General features: G+C 35.3%; 1 protein-coding gene across 3 annotated transcripts in view; it reads right to left on the bottom strand.

Annotated features, from left to right (window-relative positions):
- TOX3 (TOX high mobility group box family member 3) overlaps positions 1 to 19,370 on the bottom strand; it is a 106,093-nt gene that overhangs the window by 13,149 nt on the left and 73,574 nt on the right. For 2 of the 3 annotated variants that reach the window (XM_012447964.2, XM_064383063.1), the window contains exons 2-3: positions 16,390 to 16,455; positions 12,084 to 12,338 (exon numbers count right to left, since the gene is read on the bottom strand). In XM_012447964.2, coding sequence (XP_012303387.1) covers positions 12,084 to 12,338; positions 16,390 to 16,434 — 300 coding nt within the window. In that variant the 5' untranslated portion in view covers positions 16,435 to 16,455. The remainder of the gene's footprint in view (positions 1 to 12,083; positions 12,339 to 16,389; positions 16,456 to 19,370) is intronic. The other variant, XM_064383064.1, reaches the window with a different exon arrangement.

Below are 19,370 nucleotides of genomic sequence, written 5' to 3' on the forward strand. Positions count from 1 at the left end.
ACAGAGCTTTGGTTTCACAGAGCAAACATCTGTTTGCTTTAGGGCACCCTTTCTGTGAAATCCTCTGTGGTTAACCAGACGGTCATTCCGATTCTGAATTACATTGTCAGTGGCATCTGGAAGTCATTCAATGTCTTTTGGATTGGATATCACTTTTTTCATTTAAACTTACTTTGTTTTCTTTTGTTCAATCCACCATGATTTAATGTACTAATGAATTTTCTTAAATACATATAAAAAGATGGTAAACAGCATCAGAAATAGCTTTTTATGAAAGTTATTGCAGTTACTTCAAATGCACCTGTCTCTGTTCTTGGTAGTCAAACAGAAAGGCCTGAGAGTTGTTGCTGCTGCTTCTTTTTCTTTTTTAATTCCAAAGAATCACAAAATGAAGACATGCTTTTCAAATGACTTACTTTAAGACATGTCATTTGGAGTGAGTCTGTGATTTTGCTGAAACCAAATTCTCTTGACTCACAGTGACCCAGAATCTAATTTTATACACAAGCCTATGAATTCTTAACTGTTCCTTTTTTGAGTCCTTCTGATAAGGCTTATTTTTGCTCTTTAAAGAAGCAGAATGAATTGTAAATAACTAAATTGGAGCATTTGGTTTCTTCATATTAAATATATAAATGCCACTCAATAAGAAGCTCTATCAAAGAAAACCAGTTGAATAAATTATGATCTACCCATACGTCAAAGTGTTATGAAGCTTTTAAAAATAATGAATTAGATTTATGTGCATTGACCTAGGGCAGAGTTTCTCAATTTCAGCTTCTTGACATTTTGGACCAGATAACTTTTATTGTAGGGGCTTGTCCTGCATGTTGTAGGTACTTAGATGCATCCCCAGTCTCTACCCACGAGATGCTAACAACCTCCCTCCCCCTGTCAATCATGACAATGAAAAATGTCTCCAGATTTTGCCCCCTGGTGGGGCCAAACCACTCCCAGTTGAGACCACTAACCTGGAGTGATACCCAAGATACAGTACATAAAAGGCAAGCTACAAAACAATTATAAAGTACAGTCTCATTTTCTTTGGAAAAGAAGAAGTATATCCTAACCTTAATAATGGTTACATTATGAGGGGTAGAATGGGAGGGGCAAGGAGGGGAGAGTTTCAGCCTTTTCTACGTACATGTGTATGCTGTTTTGATAAGCTGTGACCACAATACAAAACAAAAGTAAACAAAACACTTTAATCAGAAAAAAGAAGATAACTCAAATGGTTAAAACAGTCCATCACTAAGTGTTAGAATTAAGTATTAAATACATACATTTCCCATTTCTTAACAATTTCTGAATAATGACTGTGAAATCCTGGAGGAAAGCGTCACAAGTATCAGAACACCACACTCCCTTGTATCACTGGCAATGTTCTCCTTTGTTGTTCCTACAATATTACATTCTACCTGCAGGTGTCTTTCTGCAGATTGTGTGGATTTTATGTTATCCATTCATCCTAATTATTTTTTTGATTGGCATTCTACCATATTTACTCATTTCTCCTAGAAAGTATGAGCTATCTGTTCAGGCTTCCATGTTCTCTTGAAGTTTAACCACTGCTCACTGATATCACTTTCACCCTCAAACTACTGGTAATTAAGCTATTTATCTTATTCTAAATGTTCTTCTTCATATATGTCTTTCAGAATGCTTTTTAAAAGTCTTTCCATTTTATTTAAATCTAGGTGTTTTAAAGTATCTACAGGCAAATTCCAGGGCACATTTAACTGAAGTAGTTTAATTCTGACTGTATAATAATAAATTAGTTAACTGGCGTGGCCATGAAATGTGATAATCTGATTTATGCAGTTTTTCTCATTAACAGAGAATTACTTAGCTCTCTTTGCTCCAATGCCTGTGAAAACTCCACACATACAGGTGCTCGATTGACTCACCCCACACCTCTAACATTTTTCAGATGGCTCTCATGGCCAAATACAAGGCCAAGAAGGCTCCTTGGCTTCATCAACTCTTCCCGAATTCCATCTGCAATTTGTGCCTTTATTATGGACCTTGTTGCTGGGGAGCTTCTGCTGATGGACGGCCAAGGTTCATTGTACTAAAAAGGAAGTTTTACTGTGGTTTATTACTATGTGTCAGCATTTGTGCTAAGCTTAATATGCACTTTCTAACTTAATTCCCTAAATTGCTTTCTGCATTAGATACTAGTACTACACTCATTCTTAGACAGTTAAGAATGACTCCCCGGGTCCTCAAGCTAGCCAGTGAATGCTTGACAGAAAACCTGGGTCCTAGAGAGCCATGGTACCTGAGGCGTGTCCTGGCCGAGAGAGATGAATGAGACTCTGTGATCTCCACTGCCGTCATCCTCCTTTAACAAAATCAACTCCATTTCCATTTGTTTTATAAATTGAGGTTTCTCACAATAGTTCATCACAAAAAAAAAAAAAAAAAAACAAGTTTTTCTGCAGTGGTGACAGTATGGAAACCATTCCCGAAGAGTACTGGTGGTGGGGCCATAGCCTTGCCAAACTTTAGAGTCATCTACATAGTCTTCAAATCCAAAAAAGATGCTATCTCCCACTGGACAAGATACCAAGGACCTTTACACTACTTGTAAGGTAACCTCAGACCCACATAACTGATGCATCAAAATGTGCTACCACTCACCATGGTCCACAGTTATGCAATAATAACTTCCTATGAGTGAAGATTATGGTATAAGAAGATTAATGGCTAATGTGTCTCTTCAGAAATTCAAGTTCCTTTAGGGCCACCAATTATTAGCAATTGCCTTGGGGAACTTAAGGATCCTCAACAGCTCCAATTAGTTTCCATAAAAGTAACATTTAAGATGTTACCTTTGATCTTAGGATTACCATTTAAAAACAGAAAGATGTCAGCTCAGTTTAAAAGTATTTATTGAGCACCTACGATGTATCAGGCCAGAGAAGGCAATATATCAAAGCTTATATCTTTGAAAACCAGGAAATTACCATGTGATTACTTTACACATTAAACAAAATCTTGAATGGACTAACAAATTTACTACAACGAAGTGTAGGCCAGAATAATTTTTATATACTCCCACCAAAATTGCTCATAATTTTTCCCAGTAGTAATGACACAATAAGGCAATGTATAACCATGAATATAGACCAGATAAATTTAATGTGCTTTTGTTAATATTACTTCTCACTTACAAAAATTAAGTCCTAAAAGATTTATCAGTGATCTTTTAAAGGCAAATAGATCATTACCAGCTATGGGGTTATAAGAGATTGCCACTATCATAACGAATAATAAGAGTTGAATGCTAGTAGCTTTCTCAACTACTTTCACAATTCATTTTATATGTAATGTTCCTTTATATCATTTCCTAAATTTTTCAGTCTTTGGGAAAAACTCATTCTCTCTTCCTTGTCTTGTTCTGTCTTCTAATTGGCAATATTGGATGAAATTTTCTCAACCTGAGTAGTACTAACATTTTGGTCTGGATGCTCCTTTGTTAGGTGAGAGCCATTCTATACATTACAGAATCTTCAGCAGCGTCTCTGGCCTCTACCTACTAGATACCAGTAGCCGCCCCTCCCCTACCAGGTTGTGACAACCAAAATATCTACAGGCATTGGCAAATGTCAAAGCCCCCTTTGTTTGCAAACTACTGTATTAGACAAATATCACAAAAAAATCATCTTCTTGGGGAGGCGCAGGTAGTGAATGTTCAAAACTATGTTCTGTCCCTAAAAATAGACAGGTATCCACATAAACAAGATGATACCAATTGTGATAAATATCAGGAAGAAAATAAATAGTTTATACAAAAAAGAGTTATTGGGGAAGCATGGCTACATTTGATTAGGTCATCAGGAAAGGCCTTTCAAAGAAGATGACATTAGAGCTGATGCTGAAGGATGAGGAGAAGCCAGCCGTGAAGTGAAGGGAAAAGCATGTTCCATCCAGAGGGAACAGCATGCACAAAGTCTGAAGTGGGAGAGATCTCGACAAGTTTGAGAGATGAGAGGGTGGACAGGAAAGCTGGGTGCAGGGTGGGCAAGGTAAAGGATGAAATGCAATAGGCTTGGAGAGATTGGTCTGATTGCTTAAGGTGGGGAAATTATAGGATACTTGAGGTAACCTACTATGTTAAGGTATAAAGGAAAGAGAAGCTAACCAAGCCAGGGCATCCCAGGCAGAGATGAACATGTACCCAAACCTGGGGCATGGGCAAACACACCACAGATAAGGAAATGACAGTCCAGTGTGAATGGGCCAGGAAGATCACAGCTGGCTCTGAGGCTGAAACGGCAAGTCATGGCCATAAAGTGGCAAGGTTTATTGTTTGTTTTAGGAAATCTGGATTATGTTCACAGTGTAGAAGGCAGCCATTGAAAGCATGGTGTCTATCTAGTGGTGCTATTTATGGCAATAAATATTACCTGACCATACTTCATGGGCAACCAACCCATCTAAATCAATTGTGGACATTTCTATTTAGTTTCAATATAAATGTATAGCCTACCGCCTCAATCTGTGTTTTGAAGAATACCCAAAGATTAATTTTTGCAGTCACAGAAGGTCACTCAGAATGGGTGGGCCATGGATCTCATAAAATGCTCTCACTAATAGGAGGGGCACTGCCTTCTATCTATTGGCCTGTAAGTAAGATTCATGCCTGTGGTGTTCAACAAAGCCTTCTGGCTTCTGTACGTATTGGTGGGGGTAGGGGAGTGCTTGGCCGAGGCTCGCTTCTCTCTCCACCTGATGAAAGAGCCTCTTTGTCTTTTTTAAACAGGAAAAATCCAATGAACGGATATTTCGGTAGCAATCCCTCATTTTCTTAAATTGCTTGAAATCCAGTCTATTATTGAACGTTAATCATTTGAGTGAACTGTTAAAATCTGAATAATGTTATATTAATAAGGAAACTTTAGATCACTAACATAAACAAAAAATTAAAATCACTCATGATCAATGGAATGCCAAATAAACACCAATAAAAGAAATTAATACTGTTATAGTCAGTGTGGATACTGGGGCCTGCCTAAGGCTCTGGGCCTGAGTTTTGCTTTCTTTAATTTACGAAGGCTAAAAGAAAGGTGTGAAACACTTAATTAGCCCCAGACTGAGTCTTTCTCCTGGACTCAATCAAGACTGAAACAGAATTGAAAGGTGAAAAACTTCCTTTCTGTGTAAATCACAATGCAATAATATCATGTTTGTACTTCATAGAAAGATATGTCTTAGGGTGGAAGGATATGAGAAGAGAACGGATAAAACTCATTCCAATTTCCTTATGAGAAAACTCTACATATTTAAATATTTTTCACTCATTTTTTCAGGCCTGGAGCAGTACCACATTTATCTTTGCTCTGAACGCTTAGTAATACATAGTTACACATACCCTAGTCTTGCTTTGTTTTGTTTCTTTTTGAAAATGTAAGACATAAGCTTTCACATTGATATTTTATTTTAAATATTATACGTTGTTATTCTATATTACCTGTTTTTACTTATTACAATGGCACTTCTACCTGGGTTGATTTCATCATTAAAATTTTTTAAATTCTAATATGTGTTTAATGTGTTTAATGCATCTTCTGTCTGTACTTGCACATAAATATTCTCCGTAATGATCCAATATTAGGTTTTCAAAATAGAGCATAACATCCAATTAAGAAGCAAATAACCCAAATATATTAGTGTGTGACTAAATATATTTTCACTGTGCTAGTTTTCTAATCAATATTTCTTGAGAAATGGAGTAATTAAACAATTATCAGTAATAAAAATTACTTTGTATTAATAAATAACAGAGTAACTGCAAATAGGAAATGCAGGCCAATAATTTTATGTTTAATTATTTAGCTATGTCCTATAGCAATGTTAAAATTTTATTTCCCAATTAACAACAATCAAATAGCTATGCATAGCTGCTATGTTTGTAACCCCAACAGACCCTGACACAGTTACGCCAAATGCATACCAATGATAATTACAGACCTACATACCCCCAATTTTATATTCATCAAAGTATCTGCACTGAAATAGATCATTTTTACTTAATAACTGCTCTCAGGGTTGTAATCAGATATACCTATACATGAAAGTTTTGTAAAAAAACAGTGTTCTCTAAAGTTAATTAATAGTTTCTTGACAAAATAAAATTTTCAAGAGCTTATTATGAACACTTAATGGTATTTTACTCATGTACCCTGTAACTGCTTTTGTTTTACCAAAGAGACAGCCCCATGCTATGTTATTCAGTCCTAAATTAAAATTTTAAAGAGCAATTCCACTTTTATAGCTGCTGATACTTTTAGGTCCCCTCCCCTCCATTCTGACTCAGCAGTCTAGATATGCTCTTAATAACAAGTAAATATCCTTTCATTGTCCTTTTATTCATTCATATATTGAACAAATAAAACATTTATTGAAAGCCAAGTGTATTCCAGGTCCAGGGATGACAGCAAACACACCCTAGGAGCACTTGCCTTCCTAGAGCTTCTATTCTGGTAGAGGGGACAGGTGGGAAGCAAGCTAAGGAAACCACTGCAAAGGATGACAAGGGCTGTGAATAAAAGGAATAGGGGTAATAGTATACAGAGTAATTCCCACCTCTCCAAAAAATATTTGAGCCATCATGTCAGTCTCATGTGGGAATCTAAGTGCTATAAAGGGTGACTTTGCTGTCTCTGAACCATCCCTAAGTACTACAATACTCAACTGTAGATGATCTATGTTAAGAAGAAAATACAGGGACATAAACCACAGCCAGCCTTCTCATAACACTTGCCTTTAAATATTATAAACCAAACAAGAACACGGCACAAGGGCTAATTAGGTTTAGCAGAAGTTTGGAACATAGTCCTACTTTGACAGATGACCCTCAAGTTAACTCAGCCCTAAAGACAACATCTATCTGTTCAGAGTCAGTAGTATGCACAGGTCAAGAATAAAGAGTATTTACTTTAAGCTCAGTATGGTACAAGGCTCTTTGCTCTACAAAGAAGACAGCTTGTAAAAATGTCTGCAGCCTGGGTATTTTTGACAGACAATTGTCAAGGTATAGTAACAGCTAAATTAAAGTTGGCTTTTCGCAATAAGCTTCTTTGAAGTAGCAGTCAGACTGAATCTTTGTATTATGTTGAGGGGATGCTGGTAGAAAAAAAAAAACAATTTCACAAACAGTATAATCAAGGTCTAATGATTAAAAACAGACCAGGTGCAATGACTCATGCCTCTAATCACAGCACTTTGGGAGGCTAAGACAGGAGAACAGCTGGAAGGCTGGGCAACAGATAGCAAGATCCTGTTGCTATAAAAAATTTAAAAACTAGCTGGATATGGTGGCACACACCTGTAGTCCCAGCTACTTGGGAAGCTGAAGATCGCTTGAGCATGGCAGTTTGAGACTGCAGTGAGCTATGATCATACCACTGTATCTCAGCCTGAGTGACAGAGTGAGATCTCATCTCTAAAAAATACGTAAAATTTGAAAAAAATAACAACAAACAATATACAGCACTTAGTAGGTGCTCAGTAAATATTCACTGAAGGTCAACGTACGGTTTCAGTTTTATAATTTAGACTTTGCGCAGATAGGTCTTATTCCATTCAATGTGTATTTTTGCCTATGCAAGTTGTGACTTTTATATTGTTAATTTATACTAAAAATAGTTTTTGACCATAACTTGACCAAAGTTATTCAATTTGTATGAGAAATTTGTAAGCATTCAACTTGTATGAGAAATTGCTTGTCCTCCCATGGCTAAATAGTCATCATCCTGTGGACTTCAGCTCTGCAGCCTCTATTGACAATGGCAATGAATGCGTTCATAACAATAAAAAGGGCTTGTTTTAATAGAACGTTCCATGCATTAAACACATTAATGGCCCATGAAATAACTGCTTTATCTGTAACACATTAAGCAACATTGCTAAAAACAACGTATTAATTGAAAGTCTGCTATTTCTCTTAACGTAAGATTTTTTTTAAGTATAAAAGTGGCATGAAAGTCATATTTTAGAAAACAAATATAATAATTAAACTTCAAAATTAGAGCCACACCAAATGATGGTATAAAAACTTCTAAAATAAGCCTGGTAATTTTAGATGGAATATTTTGACAAATTGCCATTTTTCTATCAAAAATGATACCTGTCTGGATTATGACTTAAGAGGCTTATGAATATTTTAAAAGCTCATAATTTTCTTCTCTGCATAAGTGTCTTCTATAGGAACTTTTCCTCCCTTTTTCTCTTCTCTTTAACAGATAAGAATACTACCATACTCAAATACTTCTCTTACTTCCATCTTTTTCAATTTTCTAATACTCCATTTGATATTGCTAGAGTACCACTATAGCATTTTCTATAAATATGTGTGATCACAACTAAATTCAAGGTAATATCAAACAGAAAATGTCAGTCCTCTAAACATGGAAACACAATATATGAAGAAAAGTTTGTGAATTATCAGTGTGTTTTATAAATTCCCTTTTGGGGGGCATACAAAATATCAGAACAGAGACAATTATTTTACTGTCTGTTTCTTAGATATCAAAGAGAATTTTGAAATTCATCAAAGCTAACCTTCTGTTATGTACAACAGGCTAAGCTGAAAAGAATGTTAACAAGTTCAATTTTCATTCAATCAGCACTACTGCTCTCTGAAATGTTTCATTGCAGGAAAGAAATAAAAATAATCTATATGGTAATTATGAGGATGAATCCCCCAGTAACTTTCAGCTACATGAAAGGTCAGTTCTATTCAAGATATTTTATCAGTCCCCTGCACATACTCCTGTCCTGTCATTTTAAATCTGAACAGCATTTTATTTTCCCATTTACTGCTACCTGCAGAATTAAGTACTTAAGCCAAATAAGAAAAAAAAAAGAAATGTTGAATGCTGGCAAAGGCTATAATAGCATAGAGATAAATCGTTCATCTGCTCTCTCTCAAGCCTCTAGGGCTGCAGATTTTTCTTCTCCTGGTGCACTGTGGGTATTCAAAACTTGTTCAACATGATTTCATTTCATTTCAGGCACTGCCTGAGAAAACTAAATTACAGAATCAATCATACAGAAGGTCAGAGTGAGACTTCATTACAAGTATTGCATGCTTGCATGAATATCTTTCATTTATGACTGACCCAATATGTCACAATAGCTGTCTAGTAAAAATAATCCACTTTCTGAAATTGATGTACTACTGATGTCAATGCTACTCAGCAGGCTGGGCAGATTATAGAGAGGTGTTAAAAAAAAAAAAAAAACACAACCCTTTGGAAAGCACATTGTAGATTTTTAGAATTGCAATCTTTTGTAGATTAAAACAATTTCCAGATGATCATCTGAACTGACAATAATGCTTAGAGGTAACAAATTTTTAACCAAAATATACTGCTGATTTTGACTTGCCAGCCACATCCTGTTTTAAAATACACGTATTCACGACAAGCAAATCAAGGTTGTTCTTTGAAGTCACAAATGCGTCGACATTCAATTTTTCAGCAATTCGCTTTTGAATACTGGGGCATTATTTGCATATTTTGAAATGTGAATGCTAATCACTGGACTCCTTTTAATCCCCCTTTTTAGTTCCTGCCTTCTGTTTTTAAATATAACAGCATAAATTTAAGGAAGATAAACATGTTGTGCTTGTTGCCAACAATAATGCTGCTAATCAGTAATGTGACAAACTGTCACTCTTTCTAAAGGAAAACCGATGAAGCTCTGAAGAAAAGCTGGTTCAATACAACATCAACAAGCTGGCTTTTCTTCTTATGTTATAGTCTTAATTCACCATAGCAATCCTTAACAGACAGCCATCTTCATTTGGATAATAAAACTTCTTACTTTCATAAGGTATGAAATACCCAACACATACTGGGAAGCTGAATGCATGATGTATAAAGTATTATTTATTATTTTTCTGGTGACCTTCCTAAGGGAAATCTCTGAGGAGGCTTCTGTGGAGTGTTATGATGTAGCCAGCCAACTCAGTACCCGGAGGGAGATATAGAAGAACCTTGACACAACCAATTTTTAACCATGCCTCTGGCGATTCTGAATTCAAGTTTATAGGTGAACATGTCAGGAAGTACATACAACAAAGCCAGCGACACAATGTATTCATCATAATTCTGTCCTAGCACATTTTATTTTTTCCAACATTTGTGATTTAAAATCCCATGACATTTCTTCAAGGTGAAATTCTACTAGAATTTTCAACAAGATTAGTTTGTTTCAAGCCAAAATAAATATCACTCAGGTTCAGCAAAACTTCAAAAAGGCACCAATAAATGTGATGAGGTCCATGTAAATACCATGACAACAGCCTGCACTTAGCTAAAGTACCTATACTTTTAAAAATCAATGAAATAATTCAACTGCTTTAGTGATTAGCCATACATTACAAAAGAAGCATTAAAAATTGAGTCCTCTTTCCCAACACCAGTCCGTGAAAGCACTGTTCTTTAAGTGTATGTGAATATCATAATTATTTTATGATTCCATCTTTAGTTCTTTCCAATATAGTAAATTCAATTGACCATGAAATGAAATTTCATAGTCAAAATGCCTCCTTTACACTTTTTTATGGCAGCAATAACAGTTTTTTATAGCTTTAGGCAAGGTAATTCATCAGATGTTTAATTTAAAGGCAGATTCTTATATTATTAATAAATATTTACCAATTTAATAAAGTACACATTTTAGCATACATTTAACTATTTCTGCAACTTAAATGAGCCTCACTGAGCATCTATGAATGACAGTGAACCCTGGCAAACTTCCTTGGTGACTAAACACTTCCATTTTATTTTTATTATTTTCTAAGCAAAACATTGAAAGCCTGGCTATAGAGAAACAGAGAATAGAATCCTCCATTCCAGTGTCAAAGGGACAAAAATATAAGAAAGTCCCCAGGAAACAATTATTTGTGATGTCGAGTAATGTTTATGAATACTTAATGACTATTTCCCGACTGTTCACTGCATTCTTTTCTGACAAAAAAAAAAGAGTAAAAATAAAAATCCTGATGTTCAGCTCAAACACAAAAGATCACAGGCAAAGAAAATTATGTTGCTGCAATCCTATTTGAGAAAGTAATCTTATATTTCAGAGAGCACATTGAATCTTTGCGCCGCTAATCCACTACATATTTTGCAATCATATGTTGTTATCTGGGGAATTAACAATGAAACCAATAAACATCACTGGCATGGTCCTAATGTGCAGAGAAATATGTAAACAAGCAAGAGGATTTGTTTTTTGTTATACCAACACATCTGTTTCATTTTATCAGGGTTTAAAAGAAAAAGCCCCATAAACTATTAATTTAGTTTTGAAAATGTCTACTTAGTACCTCACCTAGATAGACACAAATGCATTATATGCTATGATGGAAAAAAAAGAAAAATTCCAGCAGAAGAGTTTAAAATACTTAAGCAGATTTACTCTAGTGATGCTGACTATAATTGCACACTAAGAAAAACAGAATCAAAATTGTTGCATTAGTTATCTTGGCTCTCTGGAGTGCCTTGTTCCATGTTTATGACAATAAATAACACAATTAAGTGTATTTCACACAATCATTTGTTCTATATTTTTCTCTGCTGGTTATAAGCAATTATACATTTTCCCTTTTTTGGTATCTCAGTTTGGTATTTCATTTGCAGTAAGAGTAAATCACATATCATAAGCATTATAATACTAAAAACTCAAAAGACCTAGGCACCTGATAAGGACTTCCATTTCTAAAATCTTGCCTGGGCAAACTTTCAACTCAAGCACACCTCTGTGTTAAACCAAAGGCACGGGAAGATTGGCCACTTTCAAACCAACAAATTAGACTTTTTTTAAAAAAGTCATCTTAGATCAGCAGAATCTTTTTGGATCATCCTCTTTTAGGTTACTGTCAACCAACCCAATACCCTTTTGTTCAATACCAGGCAGTGATCTAGTGCCTGCATGTAAACACTATGAGGATCAATCCACTAAGAACAGGCAAAAGATGTTTCAGAACACGGACTCTCAGATATTTACCATGATCTGTGCAAATAACCAAACAAAAAAAATATATAAGTAATAAATATGGTGCCTACCATATGCAACCCACTGCTATGAAGCACGCCATCTTGTTCCACGAGATTTCTTGAGATTGTAATGGAAGGGAGGTCCAGGCTTTGAGGGGGAAACTGGGGTGTGAATTCACTTCCCTGGGAAGGCAATGGATCACTGAGGGCTTGAAAGGGTAGCAGTACATCCGGCATGCCTAGGGCAGGGTCTGACTCTGGAGGAGGCGTGATTGGTGGAATTTCGAATTCCTCGTCCCCAAGGCTTGGTGTATGGAATGTCTGCTAAAAGGAAACAAAATATAGATATCTTCATATTCTGTTGCTATATCTTATTCCTCCTTGGAGGGAAAAAGAAAGACATTGCATGAAAACACTACCTACAGATCTAGGCCAAATATGTATTTCTCAAGCGAAAACATCTTAAACACAGATTTCCATATATAAAGTTTTGCTGATCATTCTGATTAAAGATTTAAGTCTCATTATCATATGGTTTTAATGGAGTATCACTATTAACAGTTTTTTAATGCCTACTTAATTAGCAACATCTGTCTTTGTTGTTAGTTGGAGCATATAACAAATTGCTACTTTATTGATATGTTAGTGAAACAGCTCAAACTACTGACACTATCCACATGCTTTATAAGATGCTGATGATTCTGTGGTGCACACACACATACACACACATTAATGAAGAATTGAACATTACATATACGTACTTTCTGCCACAACATATAAAACAAGTAATATTAAATTTGTGGTTTGCTTTTTTATTTCCTCATTGGTATATTCTCAAGTGTAATGACTACTTCTATGGAAATTGTTACTGTATGTAATACAATGTTTTATATAAGGATTATCATAGCTCATATTAAAAGATGCAAGTGCTTTTATTTAAACTATAAAGAGGGTTATTTTCTTTCACATGAATATTTTAATATGTATTTATCTGAACATTTTCTACCAGTCTTCTACTTTTTAAAGATGATTTAGAGAGCATAGAGCTATATTGACATAGATATACTAATTAGATTGATGCTGTTCACTTATTTAGAAAAGTATTATATCTCAGGACCTAAGTAATCTTAATGCATTGTTTTTCTTCACTGATACTGAGATTCTTAAAGGCAATGTTTTAAAATAGGGCCTCATGATATAAATGAGGGTTGCTCCACCCAACCACACTAACCATTTTGGGGGGAATTTTTTGGCGAGAGGTCTGGGGAAGTAGCAAGGTCTGGGTTTTGTTTGTTTGTTTTGGTTTGGTTTGATTTTGTTTTTTTGTTTTTTTTTTTTTGGTCAGGTGAAGGGGTTGGGGGACTACTCATATTTTTTATTCCTACCTTGGAGGGTCAGATTTATAGTTCATTTATTATTAATAGTATTTGAAAGAATGAACTGGTGCAAGATAATTTGAGTCTGCTATTATCAGTTAAGAGGACTAATTAAGTGCTGAAAATCATCATTCTTCAAGCTATCAATCATGATACAACGTAATGACCAATTGAGAGAAAAGAAAAACTCAAAAAAAAAAAAGCAACAAAAAAACACTTCTTACATATAGAACCTGTCAAATGTTATTTGTATCTCACCAGAAGAAAAGAGGTCACAAGCTATGGCAGTCTATGGTGGGACAACTGAACATCTTGAGGTTCTTAGCAGATTCAATATATGCAAAACATCGTAGCATAATAATACATCTAAATGCTAGACTGAAATATTGGATTTTCTGACACATGTATTCTAATAATGACCCCAAAAGCTGTCAGTTTCTAACTGTGGAACCCCTAGTTCCCAAACACAAAGGGAAGAATTGGACACAAACGTGGTTGGCTAATGAACATAACCCTATGGCTGCATTTGCCGTTATTTTGGCACTAATGTGGTCTAGTAACAGATGCAACTGTAATTTGTGACTCATTTGCTACCCCATTACTGCTTAATGAAATCTAACATATCACATTAACAATACGGATAAACACTCATTCTTGATATGTGGCATTTGGCTGTTTTCATTACCACTGTAATTAACACTTGAAATATTATTTCAATAAATATTTAAAGTACTTTAAAAATGGTCAGGGTAATCATGACACAGACAGAAAACATAAAGCAAATGTGTGAATTTCAAACTCAGAGTATCCTAGTCCCTGTAGTGTTATCTACAGGACAAAATCCATGTGAAGGGAATTGGTTTCAGGCACAATTTAGAGTTTACAGCATGCAAACCTAAAGTCTTCCTGAATTAGTTTACACTCATTAAAATGTTGAAAAACCAAATAAATTTACTTTTAATACAGTGACTGAGAAATTAGGCACATGCTATAATGTAGCATTAACATTTACTTGGGCTTTATTTTTTGTTCAAGAAAAGATGTACAGAGAAATCATTACATCAGATTACTTCCTAAACTAACATAAAACATGTCTATGCTAAGCAGTCACAATTAGGAAGGTTTTTATTTTTGTTAAGGACTAGAGAGAGATGTCATATGCAATATGTCCCCATGGTACAATTATTTTAATGACAAATTAATTTCAATTTAGCATATTACTATATACTAACCTAATATAATAATCCAATGCAATAACCAAGAAAATGTTAAAATGTTAAACTACCTTTAAAGACAGGTGATATACTAAAGTTAAGCGTTCTTAGAGAAAAAAAGAATTTGAAATGCTGGATATCTGTGATTATTAAAAAAAAAAACCATATATGGCATCAACAACAACAAAAAGACACAGTGACTTTGGTAACTGTGCCGTCTGACCAACATCAGATTAATCATTTAGAGTTTACGTGATTATTTTTTACAGATATTGACTTTTCAGTGTTTACCTTGAACATGTTAAAGTAGTATGTACATGGTTAAATACCATCTGTACTGAAATGTTCAAAACATTTGTTCCTTTTGATAAAAATGCAAATCTGGAGAACTGTTGTATCAACATATAACAGCCAATGTCTGACACGGTGAATTATCACAGCTGGAATTAAATTGTCTCTGAACAGCTGCTGGCAGTAGAGCTTTCATCAATGTTTGATTCAAATGTAGGGAAAAAAAATCCTACAGAATGAAACATCATGTTGTCCTTACAGATGGGGTTTGTGTTCATTATCACAAACAACACAGCAGCCAGTGCCAAACAATATTCCCTTATCTAAGCTGTCTTCTTGGTTAGAGAGATGATGGTCACTATAAAAATGATTAATCTAGGAATACCCTTAATTCTTGATTCCCCATTTATTCTAATAATTTCTCAAAGTTAATTTCTTTCATATCATTTGCCTCCCTTTACCAAGATCATTTATGAAGCCATTATTATTTTCATTCTCTGGGGTCAAGCTAGTTCAGTTTCCTATATTTGAATGTATCTGGAAAATGAGGACTTTTTATTACATAAACCGCGAGAGGAAATGTTCCATTTGGGCCAATTTCACTTCTGTTTGTTCTTGTTCTAAAATCTTAAATCTCACACAGTCTACCATTTTTAGGAAACCATATTTGATCTAATCAAGATGGAGGGTTTTCTGGAGGGCAGGCCAATGAGACCAAACAGCAATCCAAAATCAATAATAGGAAATGCAGGAAAAACAGTAGCAAGAAGACAGTGCAAGTTTCATCTGCACCCATAAACTGAAGACAGGCCCAGAGACAATGAGGTGCTGCATTTAGATTCCATCACCCAGTTTGCCCAGCTGTGACCAAGTCTTGGAGCATGCCAGTCACTCACTCATTCATTCATTCTATAAATATTTATTGAGCACCTACTACTGCCAGGCACTATACTGGGCTCTGGGGATCTAGGAACACATTTCAACACTCATTTCACATCACCCCTTCCAAACCCCAGGAAACTACAATACACTTCTGACACATAGTTTCCCAAACCATGGCAACTTAATGCAATTATCCCTAGAGATATGTGAACTATTTGCCATAAAATGCAACTATTTTCCATTAAAAGTCACTTCTAACCTGGTACCTAAAAAAAAACCACTTACCTGCTTAGATACCAACATTGTGTGTGTGTGTGTGTGTGTGTGTGTGTGTGCCTTTTAACATATATTCTTACATATTTATTTTTTGTTTGCGTTATTTTTAATCAAAAGATTTGTATGAAGTTATTAATAGTAACAGTCTACGGACAAGTGATAAAAGACTTCTCAGGTTTTCTTTTCCAATAGGCTTTTCTCATTTCTTCTCCAAAGTCATTACCTTGTGCCACATAAGAGAGAGATAAATCTGATACTTTGTTTTTCCCTTCAAGCCTATTAAATTATCTCAATAACACACAAAACATGAACAAACACATTAAGACAGTCACCTACCTCACTGGCAGCAAAGAATGCATTGTTCGCCTCAGCCATATTCATGTAGTTATTATTATTTCCAAACTGAAAGAAAAACAGATTGTTTTATGTTAATATGGGGCATCATAAAGCATTCTGGCTGTGATCTGGAAAGAACGCTGGTGTTGCTAAATAAAAGGGGGTTTTCAACTCAGCCCAAATGTGAAACATGACAAAGGTTTCAAAGCACTATGCTATACACAGTCAGCTGCTTCCCTCAGAAAATAAAGCACAGAGTTAAGTTAACTCAATAATTCTATAAAATAGTTTTGTTTCTCATCAAGACTAACTGTGAAGGGAGAGGATTATAAACATTAAGCCACTGGTCACCAGTGTGTGTTGTTTATTGACCTGGCATTTGTGAGAGGTGAGAGGGAAAAAGAGTTTCCAAGAAAATCACCTTGACATATTTTTAAAGCACATAAGGATTTTATAGCTTACTTTTCAAGAACAGATGTCACCAGTGTGGGTAGGTTAAAATGTGAATTAAAGGGAATAAAATTCAATTCCCAGGACTCAAATTCTATTTTCCAGTGAATGGGGTGTGGCATGAATATAAATAAATTATAAGACTAAAGAATATTTTTAAAATCTCCAAACAGCTTAAAGCAATATCTGTATCCATCAGAGCTGCTGAAAACAGTGATATTTAATCTCTCAGTGTAACATTAAGTGCAAAGAGGTTTAAAAATAAGTGGGATCTTATGAACACAGCAATTTTTACTTCATTCCCTAACACAATGGGCCATTCATATCATCACAAATAAGACCGTATCAGCATTTCAGACTTTAAGCTCTTTACTTCTAGGGACCTGTTATCAAAATGTAAAACTTGGATTTTGGCAGAAATGTATTTTCAGGTTCAAATGGTCTAAATCGGCACATTTTGTTGCTTTAAACATTCTGTTATCAGTCTGGCAATATGGAAAGGCTCTGTGAATGTAATGATCTAGAGCTATATTATTTTCATGATTTCTAACTGGTAAAAGAATGTCCTTTTTTAAAAATGTATTATTTGCTTCTTTTAATACATCAAATAAAACACAGGTTTGGTCTCCAGAGGGTGAAATGTATATATCTATTCTCTAACATACATAAAGCTAGTAATTATTTAAAGTAAAAGATCCAGTTTTCCCAAGGAGAGCAATAGATGGATGGATGAATATAAACAGGTAGGTACATAGCTAGATATACAAATAAATATAGAGAATAAACAGAATATGGAGAGAGATACGCAGATATGGAAGACTCATATAATCCTCTTCCTCAATAAACTAACACTTATTTCTGGGGGCTCTCAATCCCTGACTCTGAACCTGAAGGACTTGTACCCAGAAGCAGGATTGACATGCTATACTTTATCATGTCAGGGATCCAAGAACTAAGCAGGATTTATACGAAAGACTCTAAAGGTTCCAGAGTGCTGTTATGGTCTACAGAAGCAAAATCCCACCCCAGCCAACACACCGAAATACACACACAATGAGCCATCCGTAAAGCTCTCACTGAGCACTCAACTTCATTTAGGTAAATATCTTTATAAAGATTTCTGAAAGATGAATTGGTGCTTAAGAAAGACCTTTATCTGGTTTCTCTGAAGGCATGTGATATCAAAAACATGCACATGGCTCCACATGGGCACACACACATGCACACGGGCACACACACATGCAGATGGGCACACACACATGCACACGGGCACACACACATGCACATGGGCACACACACATGCACACGCATATTCTCCCTGTTTTTCTACAATGCTAAATATATGCAAGAAAAAGTATAGGTTTCTATCATGAAATTTTTGATGAATGAGGCTAGAGTTAAAATCTCAGGCCTCCTCTGAAATGTTCCTTTTGGATATTTATGAGAACCTGGGCTCAAAATGAGTATTCCATTCACCGATCCTGGTCCCTCAAACTGCCTAACAGCCCGTATCACAACTTCAACATTATTTAAATGTAGGTTTTGTTGGGGAATTAGAAATCCATTTAAAGCAAACAGCTCATTATCAGAGAGTATTTTTTTAAGATTAAACTTACTTATTATCTAATAGCACCTAAAACAACAAAGAAAAATAAAATGGCTATTAAACTAAAGGCCTAAACAATTCAAAAAACAAATTAAGCTTAGAGTGAAATAAGAACTGGGTTAGAAATCCTCTCCTGAACAGTTAGTATGCGAATGTAATTACTGAAGAAACTACAGCTAATCAGCTGTGAATTGTATCCATTAATTAGTATTTGCCCTGGAGAAATGAGAAAATTCAGTAACTATGCTGGCACCGCGGTGCACACTGATGAGCAGCACAGGCCACGCGGCGTTTAGTCAAGCAGGTGGCTCCAGTGGTCCAGGTAATTTGAAAAGCTCTCACCTGAAGTACTGAGCTAGCATTACAAAGCACTCCTTGCATATCTTTTGTATCTATAGAAGGCCTTAATTAATGGCTTTTAATTTGGAAACACTTGCTGATCAGGCGGGAATAGTTATAAATCATTTCAAATAGAAGTAAAGCTTTCTATTCTGTATTGGGTAAAACAGCCCCTCTACAAAGGGGGCCTTAAATATTGACTTGTTGCAGGTAATTGTCTTTCTCCTGCACAGGTACCTGGGACCCTAGTTCAATGTGGCAAGGTAGTTTGATACTATACAGGGCATCCAGTTAAATTTATCAGATAAACAGCAAATTTGCTTTAGTGTAAGTATATCCCATGCACTATTTGGGATATACTTATATTAAAAGAACTATCCTTTATTTATAGAGATTCAAATTTAACTGGGTGCTGTGTATTTTTATTTGCTAAATCTGACCACCTTATGGTGGTGGTTAAACTAATCAAAATGAAAGGGTGGCATTTTCATTTGATTACCTTACCTAGTAATGCTAGCTTGATTTTATTTGTTTTATTTTCAAATGTGACCTATGAATCCTGCTTTAGTCATTTGGTGTAAGAACA

This window comes from Aotus nancymaae, unplaced genomic scaffold, assembly GCF_030222135.1.
Source record: "Aotus nancymaae isolate 86718 unplaced genomic scaffold, 86718_ANA_hifiasm-v0.15.2.pri h1tg000030l, whole genome shotgun sequence".
Classification (NCBI taxonomy): Eukaryota; Metazoa; Chordata; class Mammalia; order Primates; family Aotidae; genus Aotus; species Aotus nancymaae.